The following is a 20,415-nucleotide window of genomic DNA, read 5'->3' as shown; positions in this document are numbered from 1 at the left end:
CTGATTGAAGACTCCCAGCCTCCAGGTATGTTTAATTGGATCGCATGTCCTAATCTTAGAAGCATTTCCGGACCAGTCCCTCCACCACAGGCTGAGGGGAGAATTCTTCAGCTTTTCCATCACTCCTTTTGCATACTTGTAGCAATCACAGCTGAAACCTGAAGGCCAGTGAGAGTATTTGAAATGTCATCTTATCTCCAGTGCTTTTTATACTGCCTACTACATAAAAGGTCTCAGTAAGTGTTGAAGGATAGATTAAAATATAACAGCAGTAATTTATTTTTAAAAGTTCATTTTGGAAAAAAAATTTTAAAGTGATACACTAAACTTTCCCATATCCCTGTGATTTGTGCCCCAGAAAAAAAGAGGTTAGGATTTAAAGTAGTCAAATGTGATGTGACTAAATAAGCATAGTGAATAGTCTTCCTAGAAATAAAAGAAAATTTTACTTTAATTCCATATGACCTTTTTAAAAAGTCAAACGTGTATTATATGAAAGGTAGCAAACATGTAATACTTGCATAAGACGTGTTTCTTAAAAAATTTAAATGTGTATGTTAGAAATTAACATTAACAGAATGAAACTGTTTCCTTTCAGAAACATTACCAAGAACACAATTTGTAACCAAATGCTTTTCAGTTGCTACTGTTAATGCTTCTGGACCACTTAAGTATAGAGAAAGCTTCAGAGTTCAGCCTTCTTTTCATTCAGATACATTGCATGTAATGTATGTTAGAAAAACTGTAGGGAATTAGATTTATTTAAGTTATTCTAGTCATAAAGTAAGAAAGAATTTTTCACAACTGCAGTCAGTAGTGGGGTGGGGGGAGGATGAAAATTTCCCTTCCGTTGTTTATAAGTGACATTAAGTTGAAATATGTGACCGCTTTTTGAGAGCATTTCAAAACCTAAATTTTTCTGCCTTTTTCTACCACTTATCAAAAAGAAGCATAGCAGAACCAAGGTAAATTTAAATTTAATACTGTTAAACATCAGTGTTCAAGATAAACTTTCATGTGTGTGTTTTTTTATATATATATGTGTGTAGTACAGCATTAACATAATGATTTTATATGACAATATTTAGCTAGAAACACAGTGATATTTTAAGAAAGCACAAAATATTTTAATGAAAATATAAGTCAAAGTTATAAATATATTTTTATGGATATATATGTTGCAAACAAGGTAAATCAACACAGGATAAAATAAACAAAAGGTTAAATACAAATGCTACAGAGTTTATTTCTGGTGAAACATAAATAGTTTTCTGCTATATTAGAAAATACATTAATTCCTCTACCAACAAACACTAGAGATTTGTCACTTAAATATATTACTCTATTTTAGGGGAAAAAATGCTTCACATTTTCATAAAATTCACATAGACTGCAATAAAGTGCTTTTTCTCACAGGATACAGATCCTGAGAAAAACAAAAATATTAAAAAAGAATATTGTTTCTTGTCTTGAAATCATATCCTTTTTATTTCATTCTTACATTCATTAACTAAATTATTTAGGCATTAGCCTCCAGTGACCAAAAGCTCTTTCTTCAAGGAAACTGCTGCCTGTTTAGTTCTTGGTCTAGCATGCTAATGTGAGATGTGTAAAATCAAGGGACATTTTGGAAATATTCTGTGACTGATACTGTAGTAATAGTCTCAATTTTGTTAGAACAAGCCAATAGAAATGACCTAGAGAACTCCACAAATGGTGATACTTACGTGACAGGACAGCTGAAACCAGAGGCCCTTCCTGTGCTGACACAGCATTTTTACTGGTCTGAATATAATGTGGTTTCCCAGGGCACACCCAAGTTTGACTGAAGTGAACATCTGATACAGGCAGTAAAAGCTCCCTCTCTTGCAGAGACAGTAGATAATACAGGGTCTTTAGTCATCAAAAATAGCAGCATCAATATCACACAAATTATTAATTTTTGGTTCATGAAGATAAAATAACCATACACCTCTGATCAGAGAAATCCGAATATTCATGAGGCCTTAGAACAGTAACAAGGTAAAAAAACAAAATACCAAATGCATGTGAATTAAAGAAAATAACTTATAGGTAATATGTGGTATATGTGAATAATGTTATCTAAAGACTGCCTTCCATTATCTACTTTGCTGAAATACTTAAATATCTATGTCTGTGATTTAAATGTGTATAAAAGATTTGCGAATTTTTCTTTTAGACTCTGTACATCATTCAGCACACAATTCAAAATGTTCTGTTGTCTCTGACACACTCCCAATAGGATTAACTTACACCAAGATTTGTATCAAACTCTGAGATTATTGCTTTCAGTGTAGAATAATTCTTCTTTACAAGAATGCTCAATGGTTATGATTTCTGGAATATCTTTTTCAAAATCTCAAAAATTAGGATAAAAAATTTATTTAAAAATTAGGATTATGATTTAAATGCAAAGTAGAAATTTACTATTCATTTAAATTATAGATAAGAAAGATATAAAACCATTGTAAGATAATGGTGAAAAAAAGCTCTTGTCTAAGATTCTCCATCTTATTATTTGGTCATGGTTGTTATTTCACGTTGAAATAGCATCTCTAGTATTGCTGTCTTCGAGCATTTTGTTTCTGGAAAAAAGACTTTCCAAATTCATATGTACTGATCATAACAGCACAAGCAGGAGCAATTTTAATTAAACGAGGAATTAGGCCTGAAAAGAGAATAGAAAAAATTCACAACAAATTTTACCTTATTTTTTTACATGTAACTTATTTGTTTTCGTTCTGATAGTTACCAAAGTAAGTGAAGTGATATATGAAATACTGGCCCATAAACTGCTGTCAAAGGAGAAGCCAAACTGCTCACTCCTCACCTCCTCTAGAAATATCAATAGTAAATCTACTGTTATTTAACATTTTTAAACTTTTATAGCAAAGATATTTAGGAGGAAATAGTAAATGTGGAATATTTTCAGTAATTTCCTGCTGAAAGGTAATTTAGGAAGGTGATAGATTTAAAGGTAAAAGTAATCATTTTAGTCAATGATTTGATAAAGGAAATATTTTTACCTGTAAATAATCCGGAAAGTCCATTCTTAGCAACAATGTTCTTCATTATAGCCCACGTTGACATTTGCAAAGGCATAGAAACTAAGTGTTAAAATAAAGAAATGATGCTATTATAAATTACCACTTAATTTCTAATACAGATAATACACATAAAAGAGTGTTTATGGCCTTTGTGGTATATCATTTCACTATTGTAAGAACAGATCTATTTACCTAAAGAGCTATTTTAAATCTTATTTTTAATAGTTGGATTCAGTAAAAAGAAAAAATCATAAAGGCAATAAGTTTTAAGGTACAAAGGACCAGATGCAGTCAAGGAGGAATATACAGAAGACTTCTTCTGAATTGATGATGTTTGTTTCTTAAGCTTGGTGGTATGTATATCCTTTGTACTTTTTTCCACATCTTAAAAACCTTTCATAATGAAAAATTTTAAAGATGTAGAGAAATCTTCATGGGGTTCCCAAAGCCAAAGTAAAGCCCTGATAACCATTTTTCATGAATTTTTATTGCATACTTCAAAAAAAAATTTTTTTCCCAAAAAGAGGTTTTGAGGAAAATAGCTCATTCCTCCCTAGTGAGGTCCTGCTTTATTAAAACCTTTCTGAATACTAGATACACCAGTCTTGAAATAAATTAAAGCAGTGCTATCTCCTCCAAAGGGAAGATTTTTTCCTGTAACTAACAGTAACATCTCACTTATTTGCAATTACTCAAATATCTGGAACACAGTAAAAACTAATTTATATATCTTTTGAAAACAGCAAAAATAGATGTTACTGAAGTTCAAACATAAACCCTACAAATTTTACCTTATTTTTTTACATGTAACTTATTTGTTTTCGTTCTGATAGTTACCAAAGTAAGTGAAGTGATATATGAAATACTGGCCCATAAACTGCTGTCAAAGGAGAAGCCAAACTGCTCACTCCTCACCTCCTCTAGAAATATCAATAGTAAATCTACTGTTATTTAACATTTTTAAACTTTTATAGCAAAGATATTTAGGAGGAAATAGTAAATGTGGAATATTTTCAGTAATTTCCTGCTGAAAGGTAATTTAGGAAGGTGATAGATTTAAAGGTAAAAGTAATCATTTTAGTCAATGATTTGATAAAGGAAATATTTTTACCTGTAAATAATCCGGAAAGTCCATTCTTAGCAACAATGTTCTTCATTATAGCCCACGTTGACATTTGCAAAGGCATAGAAACTAAGTGTTAAAATAAAGAAATGATGCTATTATAAATTACCACTTAATTTCTAATACAGATAATACACATAAAAGAGTGTTTATGGCCTTTGTGGTATATCATTTCACTATTGTAAGAACAGATCTATTTACCTAAAGAGCTATTTTAAATCTTATTTTTAATAGTTGGATTCAGTAAAAAGAAAAAATCATAAAGGCAATAAGTTTTAAGGTACAAAGGACCAGATGCAGTCAAGGAGGAATATACAGAAGACTTCTTCTGAATTGATGATGTTTGTTTCTTAAGCTTGGTGGTATGTATATCCTTTGTACTTTTTTCCACATCTTAAAAACCTTTCATAATGAAAAATTTTAAAGATGTAGAGAAATCTTCATGGGGTTCCCAAAGCCAAAGTAAAGCCCTGATAACCATTTTTCATGAATTTTTATTGCATACTTCAAAAAAAAATTTTTTTCCCAAAAAGAGGTTTTGAGGAAAATAGCTCATTCCTCCCTAGTGAGGTCCTGCTTTATTAAAACCTTTCTGAATACTAGATACACCAGTCTTGAAATAAATTAAAGCAGTGCTATCTCCTCCAAAGGGAAGATTTTTTCCTGTAACTAACAGTAACATCTCACTTATTTGCAATTACTCAAATATCTGGAACACAGTAAAAACTAATTTATATATCTTTTGAAAACAGCAAAAATAGATGTTACTGAAGTTCAAACATAAACCCTCATGAATGAGCTGTTCATACATAAAGTCTGCTTACCTTCATTTTACACAACGATTACAAGCATCTGGCTTAACCCACAGACTACTAGATGCAATAGGTGCAAAAAGTCTGCCGAGAAGTAGGCATACTACCACGTGAAAACTGTGAAGCTGAAGATTTCAAAGTCGTGGTCTGAGACCACTGAATGATGGGCAAACACTCCTAAGTTATCCTCACTAGCTTCTGAGAGCTGCATTATGAAACTCTACAGTAATCAATGTGTACAATGATGACAACTCTCAGTCATGAAGAAAGACTAAAGTACATATTATTAAGTATGCCTAGGAAAAAAGGGAAAAATTAGAGAAAGATAGCTTTCAAAAACAGCTTTTTAGAATTTGCCACTTAATGAAGAAGGGCTCATTATCTCAAAATTTCTTTTATATAAAATATCAGATTCTCTGCCTATGAAGATAAATGAGGCCTTGTGATTTACTTAAGCAGCTAACCTATCAATATAAATAGTGTAAGTATATATATATAGTAATTACATACACATTTTAAAACCAAGAACAAAATATTTATGACTGGAATTTAACCCTCTAAAAAAAGTCAATGACAAAAACTTTACAAGTTGGTAACTTATACTTCATGTTTAAATTATTTCATTTAAATTCTGGAAACAACTGGTAAAAGAAAGGAGGCCAAGTAGCTGGGTATTTCTAATCTTATAGAACTCAAGTCCCAGACTGGTCTCTATTTTAATAGCAGGGTGAAATTAATGTAAAAGAGAAAGAACAGAAAGAGTTATCAACTGGAGGTAAGCCACTGCAGAGCTCTAACAGAACCTCGAAAGTATCTCCTGCCTAAAGATCCAACATCAAAGAGCTAATCCTACAGGTGATAAGCAACTTCTTACAGTGTAAGGAAACACTGATTATTAAATATTTCAAGCATAGACAACAATAAAATAAACACTCATCTACTGACCATCCAAATTTATCAAATCCTAACAATTGTATGTTTCAGAAACAATCGAAGCCCCATTTCCAGTGGGCTTGCTATACTTTCTATAATAACAACAGAATGGATCTAGTAGAAGCAACTGAGAGTACGCTTTTGTTCTAGAAGAAATTATAGGTTATAAAGAAATAGATGGGATAATAGGCAGAAAAAACACATCAAAAGAAGGGAAGCTAAAAAATCAACAACAACAAAATGTGTATGCATACTAATGAAACAAGATGCACTAAGAAAAAGGTTTCCCAGTATTGCCTATCCTTCACCCTGGTTTGCCTACATTTATTTGAAAGACTACTTACATAATTTAATCTTCTATATAGCAGGTATGAGACTTAACTCATGGCAGGCAAAATACACAGTCTTTAAGATTTCTTAAATTTTTTGTTTAGGTTTAGAGTATTTTTTTCTGGGTATTCCATTCTGACAGTGTATTAGTTTGAGTTAGATAAAGAGTAAGGTAACAAAGGAAAAAAAAATCTTGTTTTCCTTATTTTAGATACTCCTAACTTAGTATCTGGAAAGAAAAAATTTTTCATGGCATCTTAAAAATGTAGTAAATTAATTACACTTACTTTTCCGACTTTCATATATCCAAAGTTGTGTCTGCTTTTGTGTTTTTACCACATCAAATGGCAAAGTTACAACAGCTGCAAACTAACAAAAAGTAAAACTGATTTAAATCTATTTTTAAATTTTTCCTAGAGTATTTTAATATTCTAATTAGTACATTACTTAATAAGGATAGTAATAAAAATCACAACTAAACTGAAACATAAAATGAAACCAGAGGTATTTAAAAGAAGCTCTATTAAAGAAAACAGATATATGTCTTAGGTATTCCTCCCAAAATTCAGGAGTAAGTAAACAGTCTCAGAAAAGTTCCCCTATTTTCCTGAGGTCACACAACTATTAGTGGCAGAGTCAGAATTCCAACCAGACCTCTTTGACTCTGAAACCAGTATTCACATTTTCTGATGCTCCTGTGTGTTCCATTATTCCTTTACTACATATGAAGGTCTAATATTTTAAAGTGCAAATTCTCAAGTATCTAGTAAGCATTGAAAAATTTCCAACAAATGTTTTTAAAATAAATATAATTAAAAATTAAATTTAAAAAAAGACAATGTACTTTTAGTTCTATATACCTTTTCTTTATAGGTTTCAACATATTTATGAAATGTAGCTCACAAGTCACATTTTTAAAAACTTACCTCAAAATGAATCAATTTAACAATTATTTTCATAATGCCCTAATTAAGCAATGAAGGTTTTTTGAAAGAATAAATTCCCTGAAGAATGTCTCATAATATTTGATACAACAATCATACAAAGTAAAACCTGGTCTCTTTTTTTTGCTTCCCAACTCACATTTGGCCAATATGCTCATATAACACCCTTTAAAATCATTTATATTTATTTCACCTGTCAGTGTTAAAAGATTTAAGTTCTTGAAATGAAATCAGTTTCAAAGATCTCAGGTAAGATAAAATCAATTATTGTGTCTCCATCTCCACAATCTAACACATACAGTTGTCCCTTAGTATCCGGGGGGTATTGGTTACAGATACCCAAATCTGCAGATGCTCAAATCCCTTATATAAAATGGCACAGTAGAGTTGGCCCTCCATATCTGCGGTTCTACATCCGTGGATTTAACAATCAGGAATCGAATTGGTTGGCTCTGCAGATGCAGAACATCTGGATAGGGAGGGCCGATAGGAGTATCAAAGATAGCAAAAGGGCTTCCCTGGTGGCGCAGTGGTTGAGAATCCGCCTGCCGATGCAGGGGACACGGGTTTGTGCCCTGGTCCGGGAAGATCCCACATGCCGCAGAGCGGCTGGGCCCGTGAGCCATAGCCGCTGAGCCTGCGCGTCCGGAGCCTGTGCTCCGCAACGGGAGAGGCCACAACAGTGAGAGGGCCGGGTACCACCAAAAAAAAAAAAAAGTAGCAACAATGTGATATGAGCCTGACACTTCGTAAAATGATATGGTTTAGGCTATTTTGTTTTCTGACAGAAAGCCTGGACATTGTCCCACTGATGTGCTTTTTCTGTTATTTGATAACAGTCAAAAGGCAGCAATATTTTCTAAATCATTAAAATTTTTTTAAATAAATTTTCTATGTTAGGCAGAAGTAGTAAAATAGAGAACGTTCCTTCATTTTACTGGAAAGCTGGGACAAGAGCCTATAGCCATTATTCAATGGCTATAGGATATATAGCCATTTTTTTAAAAGATATAAAGCATTAAGTACAGAATTGGTTCTACAGTTCCAACTGTTATGAATCTCTAAATATAAACAGTACTTGTTTTTCTTCATTCGTGCTGGATTAAGATGTAAATAAAATACAATTAAGTTACTTTTAATCACCTCACAAATAAGAAAGATAATGAAAAGATTTTGCTGGTATTCTAACTACTTAAATTGCTAAAAAGAATTGCTCTTTTACCTCAATAGTTTTATACCCCACTAGGCTTAATTTGACAGATCTCAGACCCGGGAATATTCACGTCTAAATTTTGAACACAATCTCAGGGGCTTCCTTAGCCTAGGTTTTCTGATACAGTTACTCCAGTATTTTTCTGCAGGTCTCCATGACCTCACTATGCTCCTTCACTCTTGTTTTCATTTGGTTCCAATATGTCAGCACATCACTGTGTCATCACAAATTCACTTTCTAAGTATGTGGGTATAAGAAAGCTCTTTGTGGCCAAGATCGTGGTGATAAGAATGTGCATAAAGGAAGTCCACTACACAACTTTTCATTATGTGGAGGGTTGGCAAAAGGTAAACTCTCTACTACCCAAAAATGGTCATTTGAGATTTCTCCCTTCTGACTATAACTTCTATTAAAATTCTTTTAAGAGGTACTCAGCCAAAATGTTCCCAAAGAAACAGGAATTAGCAGCAAAGGATGAAATTACTTCTATTTAATCCAATTATACATATGAGATGACACTCTATAAAATATTAACTAACCAGATCTACTGGTATTTAATGACCAAATTGCCAAATACCTTGTAAAGAATAAAGCACTATTTAAACTCTTACCATTATCACAACTGTAATGCTCTAACAAATCCAAACGATTCAGAAAAATATAATGTATTTGTAATATAATAAAAACAGATAAAATGCATTTTAAAATATTTAATGGCTAGTAATTTATCTTCAAAATAGGGTAGTAAATACTTATAAAAATTTTAAACACTGCAGCCCCAAAGTACTATCTCAATAGACATGAAATGCTATATAATATTTTGTTCTATTTTAGTAAGACAATTATCACTATTGTGGAATATTAACAACAAAAGAATAAACTTACAGAACCAGACAATGCCCCTGAAGTAAAGTTGATCATAAATGTCGGTTCATATAAGCCAGATTTTGCACACAACCACTTCTTTAAAACTTCATAGTTATACCAGTACATTGCTGTAAAAACAGAGAATGAAATGAACACATATTTAGAAATGAAATGTGGACTTTAAATAGTTAAGGAATACTGTATGTTAAAGAAAAGAGAATTCTAGTCTTGACAAACCTTGCTTTCTGCTTAGACACATACTAGGCGAGATTTAAAAAAAAAAAAAAATTCTCTGACGAAGTGAGAGAGTGGCATGAACATATATACACTACTAAACGTAGGGTGGATAGCTAGTGGGAAGCAGCCGCAAGGCACAGGGAGATCAGCTAGGTGGTTTGTGACCACCTAGAGGGGTGGGAGAGAGGGATATGCAAGAGGGAAGAGATATGGGAACTTATGTATATGTATAACTGATTCACTTTGTTGTAAAGCAGAAACTAACACACCATTGTAAAGCAATTATACTCCAATAAAGATGTTAAAAAAAATCTCAATAATATTCTAGTAGTCTTCTTATAAACAAAAAAACTATGAATCAGTAAAAAGTAGGACTTTAATTTCAAAACCTGACAAGGACAGGAGAGGAAAGGAAAAGTACAGTTCCATCTCATTCATGAACATTGATGTAAAAATCCTAAAAAATAAAAAATAATAATCAGCAACTGAAGCCAGACTATCTCATGAACGATCACATGCTATGACTAAATTGAGTTATCTGATGAACGCAAAGGCAGTAAATATAATGAGTGCTTTAGATGCCATATACCACATTAACAGAACTGTATGATCATCTAAAAATGATGGGAAAGCATTTTCTAAAATTCAATACACTTTCATTTAAAGCAAACAAAGAAATTTCTTAGAAACCTAGGAATAAAAGGGAAATTCTCCAACTTGATAAAGGATATGCATCAAGAACTTGTAGCAAAAATTATTAATGGTGAAACAACACAACTATTTCCTTTAGAACGAGGAAATGATCGGGATGCAACACTATCGCTGCTATTCAAAACGGTACTAGGCAGCACAGTAAGCAAAGTATTTATAGAAAAAAAGCTGTAACTATTAAAAAAATGAAGAAATAAAGTAGTTACAATTTACATATTACTGTCTACATAGAAAACCTAAAAGATAGGCAAATTAGAATCTATAAGAGTTTACAAGTAGCTGAATATAAGCTAATAGACAAGAATTGACGGTAACACTGCAGCAGCCACAAAGATTCAGACAGCTTTTTTTTAAACAAACAGGTCTTTTAAAATAGGCACCAAAAGTTGTGGGTGAGTGGTACCTATAAATGAATGTTAGAAAAAAGGGTTGTATATGTAACCTTTATAAAGAAAATTTTAAATCTCTACTAAAAGACTTTAAGAGTTATAAAGAAAAAGGACATTCCTACGGCAAAAAAAAAAAAAAAGGTAACGAAGATTTTTTTATTACGCACTTTAATTTAGACAGTACTGTACTGTTAGCACAGGGTTAAACAAATTGGCCAGTGAAACACATCCATGCATATATGAAACTTTGATACGACAGGTGACACAACAAATCCCAGCAGCAGGTATGGTTATTCAATAAATGATGCCTGGATAACTATCCATACGAGGAGGAAATGAATACTTATTTCAGCCGTAATCCCTAATCGATTATGGATAAATAAATGGCCAATGAAACAGTGTCCAACCTCATTAATAATCAGGGAAATATAAGTTAAAGTGAGATACCACTTTATATTACTAGGTAAACAAAAATTAAGAACTTTTGGCAATAAAAGTGCTGGTGAGGGTTTGAAATGAAGCAGCAGGAAGCTGGTGGTTGTGATCTGCACAATCACTTTAGAAAAGGGTTTGATATTACCACATAAAATTTAAAATGTGTATATTTACGTGAACCAGCAAATCTAAAACTGAAGTTTCTTACACCCATACATGTTAAAAAAAAAATGTTCACAGCATTGTTTACTTGTTTTCTCAGACATAAACACAAGTGAAAACAAAAGTTACACATAAAAACCAAGAATGAATCTTACATTTTTGAGTAAAGTAAGTTATAAACCTCAAAAATAGGCAAAAGTCAGTAACATTATTTAGCAGTAATACATACATGGTAAAACTACTTTTTAAAAATCAAATAAACGATAAAAATTCAGTGTAGTGGTTACCACTGAGGATGTGACAGTGGAGGTGGACATATGTGATTTCATGATTTTAAAAATTCAATATTCTAATTCATATATTGAAGTGACTTCACAGGTGTCCATTTTATTAGTGCACTGCATAATTTATATCTTCATTACTTTTTATGTATCAAATATAATTAAATGAAAAAGTATTGGTCTAGGAATCTATGATGTTTCTCAAAAGCATAACTGAACACAAAACGTTGGAAGAAAAATACTAATGGAAAGGGAAAGATGCATAGATGTGAATGACAGCCCAAGAAAAGGAGTAACTCAAAGGGAAAAAGAAAGGAATGTTAATACAAGGGTTCTCAATAATGATTTCTTCCAGGTTTTATTTTTTATTTATTTTTTTAAGATCTTTATTGGAGTATAATTGCTTTACAATGGTGTGCTAGTTTCTGCTTTACAACAAAGTGAATCAGCTATACATATACATATATCCCCATATACCCTCCCTCTTGCGTCTCCCTCCCTTCCACCCTCCCTATCCCACCCCTCTAGGCGGTCACAAAGCACCGAGCTGATCTCCCTGTGCTATGCAGCTGCTTCCCACTAGCTATCTGTTTTACATTTGGTAGTGTATATGTGTCCATGCCACTCACTCACTTCGTCACAGCTTACCCTTCCCTCCCCGTGTCAAGTCCACTCTCTACTTCTGCATCTATCTTCCTGTCCTGCCCCTAGGTTCTTCAGAACCATTTTTGTTTTAGATTCCGTATAAATGTGTTAGCACACAGTATTTGTTTTTCTCTTTCTGACTTACTTCACTCTGTATGACAGACTCTAGGTCCATCCACCTCACTACAAATAACTCAATTTCACTCCTTTTTATGCCTGAGTAATATTCCATTGTATTGTATGTATGTGCCACATCTTCTTTATCCACTCATATGTCAATGGACACTTTGGTTGCTTCCATGTCCCGGCTATTGTAAATAGTGCTGCAATCTTCCAGGTTTTAAATGGAAACTTCTGAGATTCACGAGAGAAATACTGGGTTGGCCACGGGATTTTCCCATGTTACCAAAGACCCGAAAGAACTTTTTGGCCAACCCAACACTACTGAAATATGCACATTCTATAAGTTATTTGTTATTTTTGCACTTCTTTTTCATGATTTTTCTCCCTTTGCATAATTCAATGATTAGAACAATCTCGAATCTGATTTATAATAGTCCCTACAGGACACTCAGTGGGGGAGATTTTTATCTTTAGTAACTGAAAAAAGTAGGAGTCAATATAATTCACAGGTGGTCTTAAACGTATGTATGTATGTATATATGTACTTATTTATTTACTGCCATATTGGGCCTTCGTTGCTGCACACATGCTTTTCTCTGGTTGTGGCGAGTGGGGGCTACTCTTCGTTGTAGTGTGCGGGCTTCTCATTGCGGTGGCTTCTCTTGTTGTGGCGCACAGGCTTCAGTAGTTGTGGCTTGCAGGCTCTAGAGCACAGGCTCAGTAGTTGTGGCACACGGGCTCAGTCGCTCTGCGGCATGTGGGATCTTCCCGGACCAGAGATCGAACCCGTTTCCCCTGCATTGGCAGGTGGATTCCTAACCACTGCGCCACCAGGGAAGTCCCTTAAATGTATTTTATAATATCTTGATTTGTAGTACTTAAGGTACTTTGCATTATCTAACTATGAATACACACCAATTAATGTTTAAAAAGAAATTAAACATAAACACAAAGAGAAAAGAAAGCCAGGCTTGAATTAGAAACTGTTCATTCAATAAATACTTATCAAGATCTGAGAGCCCAACACTGAACTAGGAGTGTGTGGTCACTAAAGAAGATAACTTACCTTTAGCCTTAAAGGGTTTAAAATTTAGTTGATTTAAAAGTGATACGTAAGGCAAACCTGCCAATAAACCCTACCTGAGAATGGTACATCTCTAAGAACGGTAGGAGCCCAGCCCCTCCAGAGGGAAATCCAACCATCTTCAGAAACGTTCTTGCTGACAAATTGATGCAGTTCCTCGTAAGAAAACTTCTTAGATTGCATCTTGGTTCTAATCAATTCCAGTGGACTTATTACAGTTACTGCACCAACTAGTACAAACAAGCAAATACAACAAAAATAAAGCCATGCATTATGAAAACACACATGCAAAAATTAATATTTCATGCATTTTTGTATTTTAAGCTTTTATTCTGAAATGAAGCAAACCTTAAAATCAAATATCTTATGATACCAACCATACTGGCTCAGATTTTTTTCCTTGATAAAGGTATTTCACATACCTTACTCTTTCTGGTTTCAACTCTTTCAAGAGCAGTTCCACAACCCTTATACATCAACCACGACTACTACAAACCTCACTTCCACTGCACAGAGAAAAATGTCCTTCTGTGCAGAGGCAAATTTCCTTATGATTAAACTCTGAATCTCAAAGTCTATAAGGAAAATGATTAAAGACGTTGGCATTAATTTGACAGCTATCTGTTATCATCCTAAAATCTGGAATCTAAAGTCTAAAATCTCAAATCTAAAATCTCTGTCCAAGATTTGACAGGGATAGGCTGATCCCATCTCATTCTGATGGCAGTCACCATACAACATGAATTCTAGAGTATAGATATTAACAAATTAGTACAAACTACAATGCAAAATATATCTTTACCGATACTCTGTATTTTAAACAAATTCTCTATGAATGTCAAAATTTTAAAACAAGCATTAAGCAGAAATCCGAATGAAAACATATAATTTATTACTTACGTCTGGCCACAATTCCAGCAACAATTGGTATGCGGCTTTCATTTTCTCCTAATTTAGATCTCAGAAGAGCAGTTAATTGATCATAGCAGGTAAAATAAATAACTGTGGCAGGAACTGCCATCACTCTGTTAGAAACACAAAAAGATTTGTACAACATTATCAAGGGCTTGAGCATATTCTTATTATTAAATATAAGATAAAATCCTTCTATTTTATATAAGCTGAAAACCACAACAAATCAGCCATGAGATCAATTTTTTTTTAATTTAAAAAATTATTAGTGTTTAACTTAGGCAACAACAAGGTGTAAAGTAGGTATCTGCTCTCCAAAGGTTTATATTGTAGTTGAGAAGTTAAGTTACAGAGCACCCAGTCAGGTCATAAATAGGAAAAGACAAATGAGGACACTTCTCTATCTCCTTGACTTACTCTGTTTCTGGTCTTCCTTCCCAACTACATTATGATAACATGAAAATCACTAAAGTTAAAAGTACAAGCACAATTGTAAAATTCTTTTGAACTGTGGACCATATATCATACGTGCTTATAACTGAAAATAAATTACAATTCATGTCGCTGGAATTATATATACTAGAGTTTTGAGGAAATTCCAATGACTTATTCTTTTAAATGAAAATATCAAGAGGGAGTTATTAATTAAACACAAAGTTGCAGGTACTGTCATGTCATAAATATTAATGCAACAAAAAACCAGTCTCTGTTTATGGCCTAACCAAGGACATTAACAGACCACACATGGAAATGCCTAAAGTTCTATAGTGAAGTGTGATGATGAGAATGTAGGAATAAGACTGACTGCTGCTCTTGGATCTACTGCTAACTTTATAACCTCAGGCACTGTTTAGAATATATGCCTCAAAACTGACTAATGTGCTCTATAAAAAGATAAATTAGAAAGAAAGGAGGCAGAGAAAGTCAAGATATTATGGGATTTTTACATTCAGCCTTACTAGTTTGTCATGTTAATTCATATAATAGCTAGTTAGTAGAGAATTATAATTATCTGGAAAAGGAAAGTATACATAGCACAATACCTCTCATTATTTTAGTAAAATAAACAGTCAAATGAACACTAAATTCTTAATTTCTGAACATGAAAAAAAAAATTATGCTTGTGCACCAAAGTGAACACAGCAGGCCTAGCTGCTCTAATCTATATCTTCAGGAGGACCTATCTGCCTGCTTGACCTTTGGTCACCCCCAAGGAATTTAGCCCTTGGAATATTCCCTATAACAAGTTTTTTTCTGTATGTCCAGAGCACTAAACCAGCTTGTCTAGGTTAATTTGTGCAAATGATGCGATTTTTGGTAAACATCTGCTTGCTTTTGGGGTGCTGGAGTTTTGGTAATCACAGCTGGTCACAAACAGAATATGCCTATGTCATCAGCCCGCAATACAAGCCCTAGACTCAGACTCCAGAGCTGCATGAGACAGAAACACTGCGTGTGCCGCTGCAGCTCAGTGCTGGGAGGAGCAGCACACGCTCTGCAGTGTCACACGGGAGGGCTCGGGGTGCCTTTGCCTGGTCGACTCCTGTTGTGTCCTTTCCCCTTACTGATTCTGCTTCGTTTCTTTTGCTGTAGTAAACCACAGATATGAGTATCACCTTTAGGTCCTGTGAATCCCTCCAGCAAATCATCAAATGTGTGGATAGCTGTGAGATTCACAAAAAAATACTCTAGAAAATGAAAAAGCACTAATATTAAAAATGCATGATGTTGTCCAACGAGGCTGATTATAAGGCAAAATAACAACCATCATTTAGTAAGAAAAATATTAGATTTCAACTTACAAGGTAGGAGGAAGGCCACTCCACAGGGATTTAATGCCCTCATTTCGAATGATTTTCAAGAAGGCATCCTAAAATTATAATAGAAAGAAGTGGTCAAAATATACACTTGAACCTTATATACAAAAAAGTTTGTAGTCATAATTGATTAGTAATTTGCTTCTTTCAAGCACTTATTTCTAAAATAAAAGCTTCTCAGATTTATGTATGCCCATTCTTTAAAAAAAAAATAAAAAGAATTTTTCTCAACTTTCAAACACAAGTAAAGCATTTCTGGATGATACTTCCTGCTTACAGAATAAAACCTACATTACTCAGCTTGGGATTGTTCTACTTAAGGCTTAGAAGCAATGTTTTCAAAGATTATTATAAAAAGGAAGTGGATGAATAGCAGAGATTAACTCTCCTGTCCAATTATGAAATCTGAGAAAATATTATTTAAACCCAGTATCTGAAATCTCTGGAGAAGAACCAAAAGCAAGTAGAAACTATAGGGAAGCTTACTGTTGAAAGACAAAGTGCAATGAGCGAGATTTGCAAATTTACAGCTTTTTGCCTGTGGGAGTTGCAAGGAAAAGCACATTTACTTGCTTGATATGGCAAATATCACAGTTCAGTCTGGTAGACTAATCAGAAAGTTACAAGAGAAATCCTAGGAAAAAAGGCTGCAAAGGACATAAGCCCCCAAATTTAGAGACAAAATCAGCCACAAAACGTGGCTCACCACTAAGTTATGCAACCCCAAGAGAAGACAACAGAGTTCTGGCAAAAACAAACAAAAAAAAACCCCAGCAACTAAAGGCTGGGCAGAAATTTCAGCTGCAGCCCACCACAATGGTGCCTGAGTGTGAAAGGCTGAATACAGCCAAAGTTAACTGCTTTCTAGAACAGAACCGACTCTTTAGAAGAATATAAAAAAATCCACAGTCTTTACAATGCATTCTTCATAATGTTCACTATCCAATCAAAATTCATTAGACATAAAAAGAAACAAGAAAATGTGCCCATATTCAAAGAAAAAGTAGTCAACAGAAACCAACACTGAGATGATTAAGACGATGCAATCAGCAGACAAGCACTCCAAAGCACCTATTATAAACACGTTCAAGAATTTAAAAGATGATGTATGCATAATGAATGGACAAATTTGTATTTCAGCAAGGAAATAGTTACTATAAAAAAACTGCCAAATGAAAATTCTAAACCTGAAACAAAAAATTCACTAAGTGGGCTTAACAGCAGAAAGGAGACATCAAGGAGTCACTGGAGCTGAAGACAGAACTTATTAAATCTGAAGAAGGAAGAGAAAAAGAATGAAGAAAAATGGGAATTTCCTGGCAGTCCACTGGTTAGGACTCTGCATTTTCACTGCCAAGGGCCCGGTTCAATCCCTGATCAGGGAACTATGATCCAGCAACCTGTGCAGCGTGGCCAAAAAAAGAGAATGAAGAAAAATTACCAGAGCCTCAGAGACCTGAGGGGAAATATCAAGTGGTATAACACAGGTTTATGTGGAGTCACAGAGGAAAGGAAACAGAATAGAACAGGAAATTACCTGATGAAATGATGACCAAAAACTTCCCCAAATTAGTGAAAGATATCAGAGCCCAAAATCTCAAAAAAATCCCAACTGAATAAAAACAAACAGGGACTTCCCTGCTGGCACAGTGGTTAAGAATCCACCTGCCAATGCTGAGGACACGGGTTCGATCCCTGGTCCAGGAAGATCCCACATGCCACGGAGTAACTAAGCCCGTGTGCCCCAACTACTGAGCCCGCGTGCCATAACTATTGAAGCCCATGCACCTAGAGCACGTGCTCCGCAATGAGAAGCCACCACAATGAGAAGCCCGCGCACCGCCACAAAGAGTAGCCCCCGCTCGCCGCAACTAGAGAAAGCCTGCACGCAGCAACAAAGACCTAACACACCCAAAAATAAATAAAATTAAAAATAAATTTTTTAAAAATGCTGTGAATTCAGAATACAATAAGAAAAAAATATTTAAAAAACCAAACCAAAACAAACAAACAAAAGAAAAATGACAAAATACATATAGGGAAAGGATGATAAATGAAGACTAACGTCTCATCAGACACATGAAAGGCCAAAAAACAATGTAAGGACATATTTAAGGTGCTGGAAAAAAAACTAAGCCAGAATTCCATATGCTGCCAAACACACTTCAAAAATGCTTTATAAAGACATTTCTGTAAGAACAAAAACTTAAGAGACTGCACTGCCAAAATACCTTCACTAAAGAAATGCTGTAAAAAGTTCTTCAGGATAAAGGATCATGATGGCACACTGTAACTACAATTTTCAGAAAGGCAGGAAGTACAAAAGAAATGGTAAATAAGTGGTTACATGTAAAATATGTATTTCTCTTTTCTCTTTTTAACTATTTAAAAGACATAAGACTTTTTAAATCAAAACTTCTAATTGTGAATTGTGGAATTTGTAAGGTAACAAGATGGACTATCCATGAAGCAATAGCACAAAGGAAGAGGAGGGAGTAAAGGATGTCAAGACTGTAAGGGGTCTGAGATTTCACTCTACTTGCTAGTTAGCAAGTCAGCCTGCCACGGTATCATGAGAGATGGTAAAGACAAAACTCTCTGGGTTGAGACATAAAGTTTATTACTTGTGGCAGTAGCAGCAGCCAGAGCATCAGCATTTTGATGCCTGTTTCCTGAGCCCCAGTTTCCACAGGGCAATGTGAAGAAGGCTAGATGACACCCAAACACACAGTGGGACTGCATTACAGGAAAGGAAATCTGACCTTAGGGAATCCAAATCCTTTATAATAGGAAGTAAGGATGCCATCCCCTTGCTCTAGAGGGAAGCACTGAATCTTCCAAGGTTATTCACTCTACAAACATCCTTGAAAAGATGGTCAGGAACAAAGGGCAGCCAATGCCATCCTCACAAGATATGAAGAAATGTGAAACACTTTTGAAGAACTGTCTCCCTAGAAATGGGAAAAGAGAAATCAATGTAATATTATTAAAATTCAAATAATCCAAAAAAAGGCAAGAAATGAGGGGAAAAGGGAGCAGTAAGGGAAAAAAAAAACCATACAGAGATAGTAGATTAACACCCAACCACATGAAAAATTATATTAAAGGACTAAATTTCCCAGTTAAAAGCCAATATTTCAACAGGGCTCATGTAAAACAACAGACGATCACAGCTAAAAGAACTGCAAAAGTCTCAGATCCTATCTGAGGAGTCTCTAGGGTAAGAAAACAAGGCACAACTATATCACTGTCTTGGAGTAAAAGAATGGAAAAAGAGGCCATATAAACACTAATATGAGAAAGCTGAAAGGTGGCTATATTACATACAGATAAAAGACTTCAAGATAATGAACATTACCGGTGATAAAGAGATTTCATTGTAATAAAAATGTATCAGAAAACATATCAAGTGAATGTTCCTAATGAGAGGTTCAAAACCCATGAAGCAAACCTGACAGAACTAAAAAAGAAAACAGACAAATCCTCTATCATAACTAAAGTTTATTATATCCTCTATCAGAGAATGATAGAATAATTTTAAAAATCTGTAAGAATTGAGAAGATCTAAATGAAGCATCAGCCACACTGACCTAATGGTTTATAGAACACTATACCCAACAACTGCAGAATACAGGTTTTAAAGTGCACTAAAAATAGTCACCAAGACAGATCATACGTAGGTCCATTACACAAGACTCAATAAATTTCAAAAATCTGAAAACTTACAGAGTATGTTCCTTTGACCACATTGGAATTAAATTAGAAATCAGGAACAATAAGATATCTAGAAAAAAATCCAATTATTGGGAAACTGAATATTGGACTTCTAAATAATCCATGGCAAAAAAAATTACAAAGGAAATCAGAAAATATTTCAACTGATTGATAACGGAAACACAACATCAAAATTTGTGGAACACATCTAATTTAGTGCTTTGAAGGAAATTTACGGCTTTAAATGCTGAGCTGAGAAAAGAAAGGCTTAAAATCAATAATCCATGTTTCCACCCAAGAAAGCAGAAGACAATGACCAAAATAAATCCAAAGAAGAATTCTGATTTCTCATTCTATATGTAAAGAGCTTGGAAGTCGTCACTTCCATCCTCACAACAAGAAAAAACCGGAACAAAATGAAAAATCAACAACTCCTCTTAGACTGATCAGAGAATTGAGGTCACAGGTCAAACTGCTGCCTTGAACACTGGAGAGATGGACAGACAGATACAGAGACTCACTCACAGCTTACTAGAGTAGAAGCCCAAAGTTAGAAGCAGGACCAATAGGAAAACTTTAAACTATAATTGACAGATTGCTCAGTGCAGACTAACT

General features: G+C 34.2%; 1 protein-coding gene across 3 annotated transcripts in view; it reads right to left on the bottom strand.

Annotated features, from left to right (window-relative positions):
• Positions 1-508: 508 nt before the first annotated feature.
• Positions 509-20,415, bottom strand: part of SLC25A40 (solute carrier family 25 member 40) — a 58,436-nt gene continuing 38,529 nt past the window's right edge. For 2 of the 3 annotated variants that reach the window (XM_028490118.2, XM_028490117.2), the window contains exons 5-10: positions 16,072-16,139; positions 14,258-14,382; positions 13,414-13,587; positions 9,309-9,418; positions 6,554-6,635; positions 3,925-4,260 (exon numbers count right to left, since the gene is read on the bottom strand). In XM_028490118.2, coding sequence (XP_028345919.1) covers positions 4,082-4,260; positions 6,554-6,635; positions 9,309-9,418; positions 13,414-13,587; positions 14,258-14,382; positions 16,072-16,139 — 738 coding nt within the window. In that variant the 3' untranslated portion in view covers positions 3,925-4,081. Of the gene's footprint in view, positions 2,690-3,924; positions 4,261-6,553; positions 6,636-9,308; positions 9,419-13,413; positions 13,588-14,257; positions 14,383-16,071; positions 16,140-20,415 lie in introns of those variants that run through there. The other variant, XM_028490119.2, reaches the window with a different exon arrangement.

This window comes from Physeter macrocephalus, chromosome 5 (genome assembly GCF_002837175.3).
Source record: "Physeter macrocephalus isolate SW-GA chromosome 5, ASM283717v5, whole genome shotgun sequence".
In the NCBI taxonomy this organism is placed as follows: Eukaryota; Metazoa; Chordata; class Mammalia; order Artiodactyla; family Physeteridae; genus Physeter; species Physeter macrocephalus.
The sequence above is the reverse complement of the archived record's forward strand: the minus strand, read 5'-3'. Positions and strand labels throughout refer to the sequence as shown.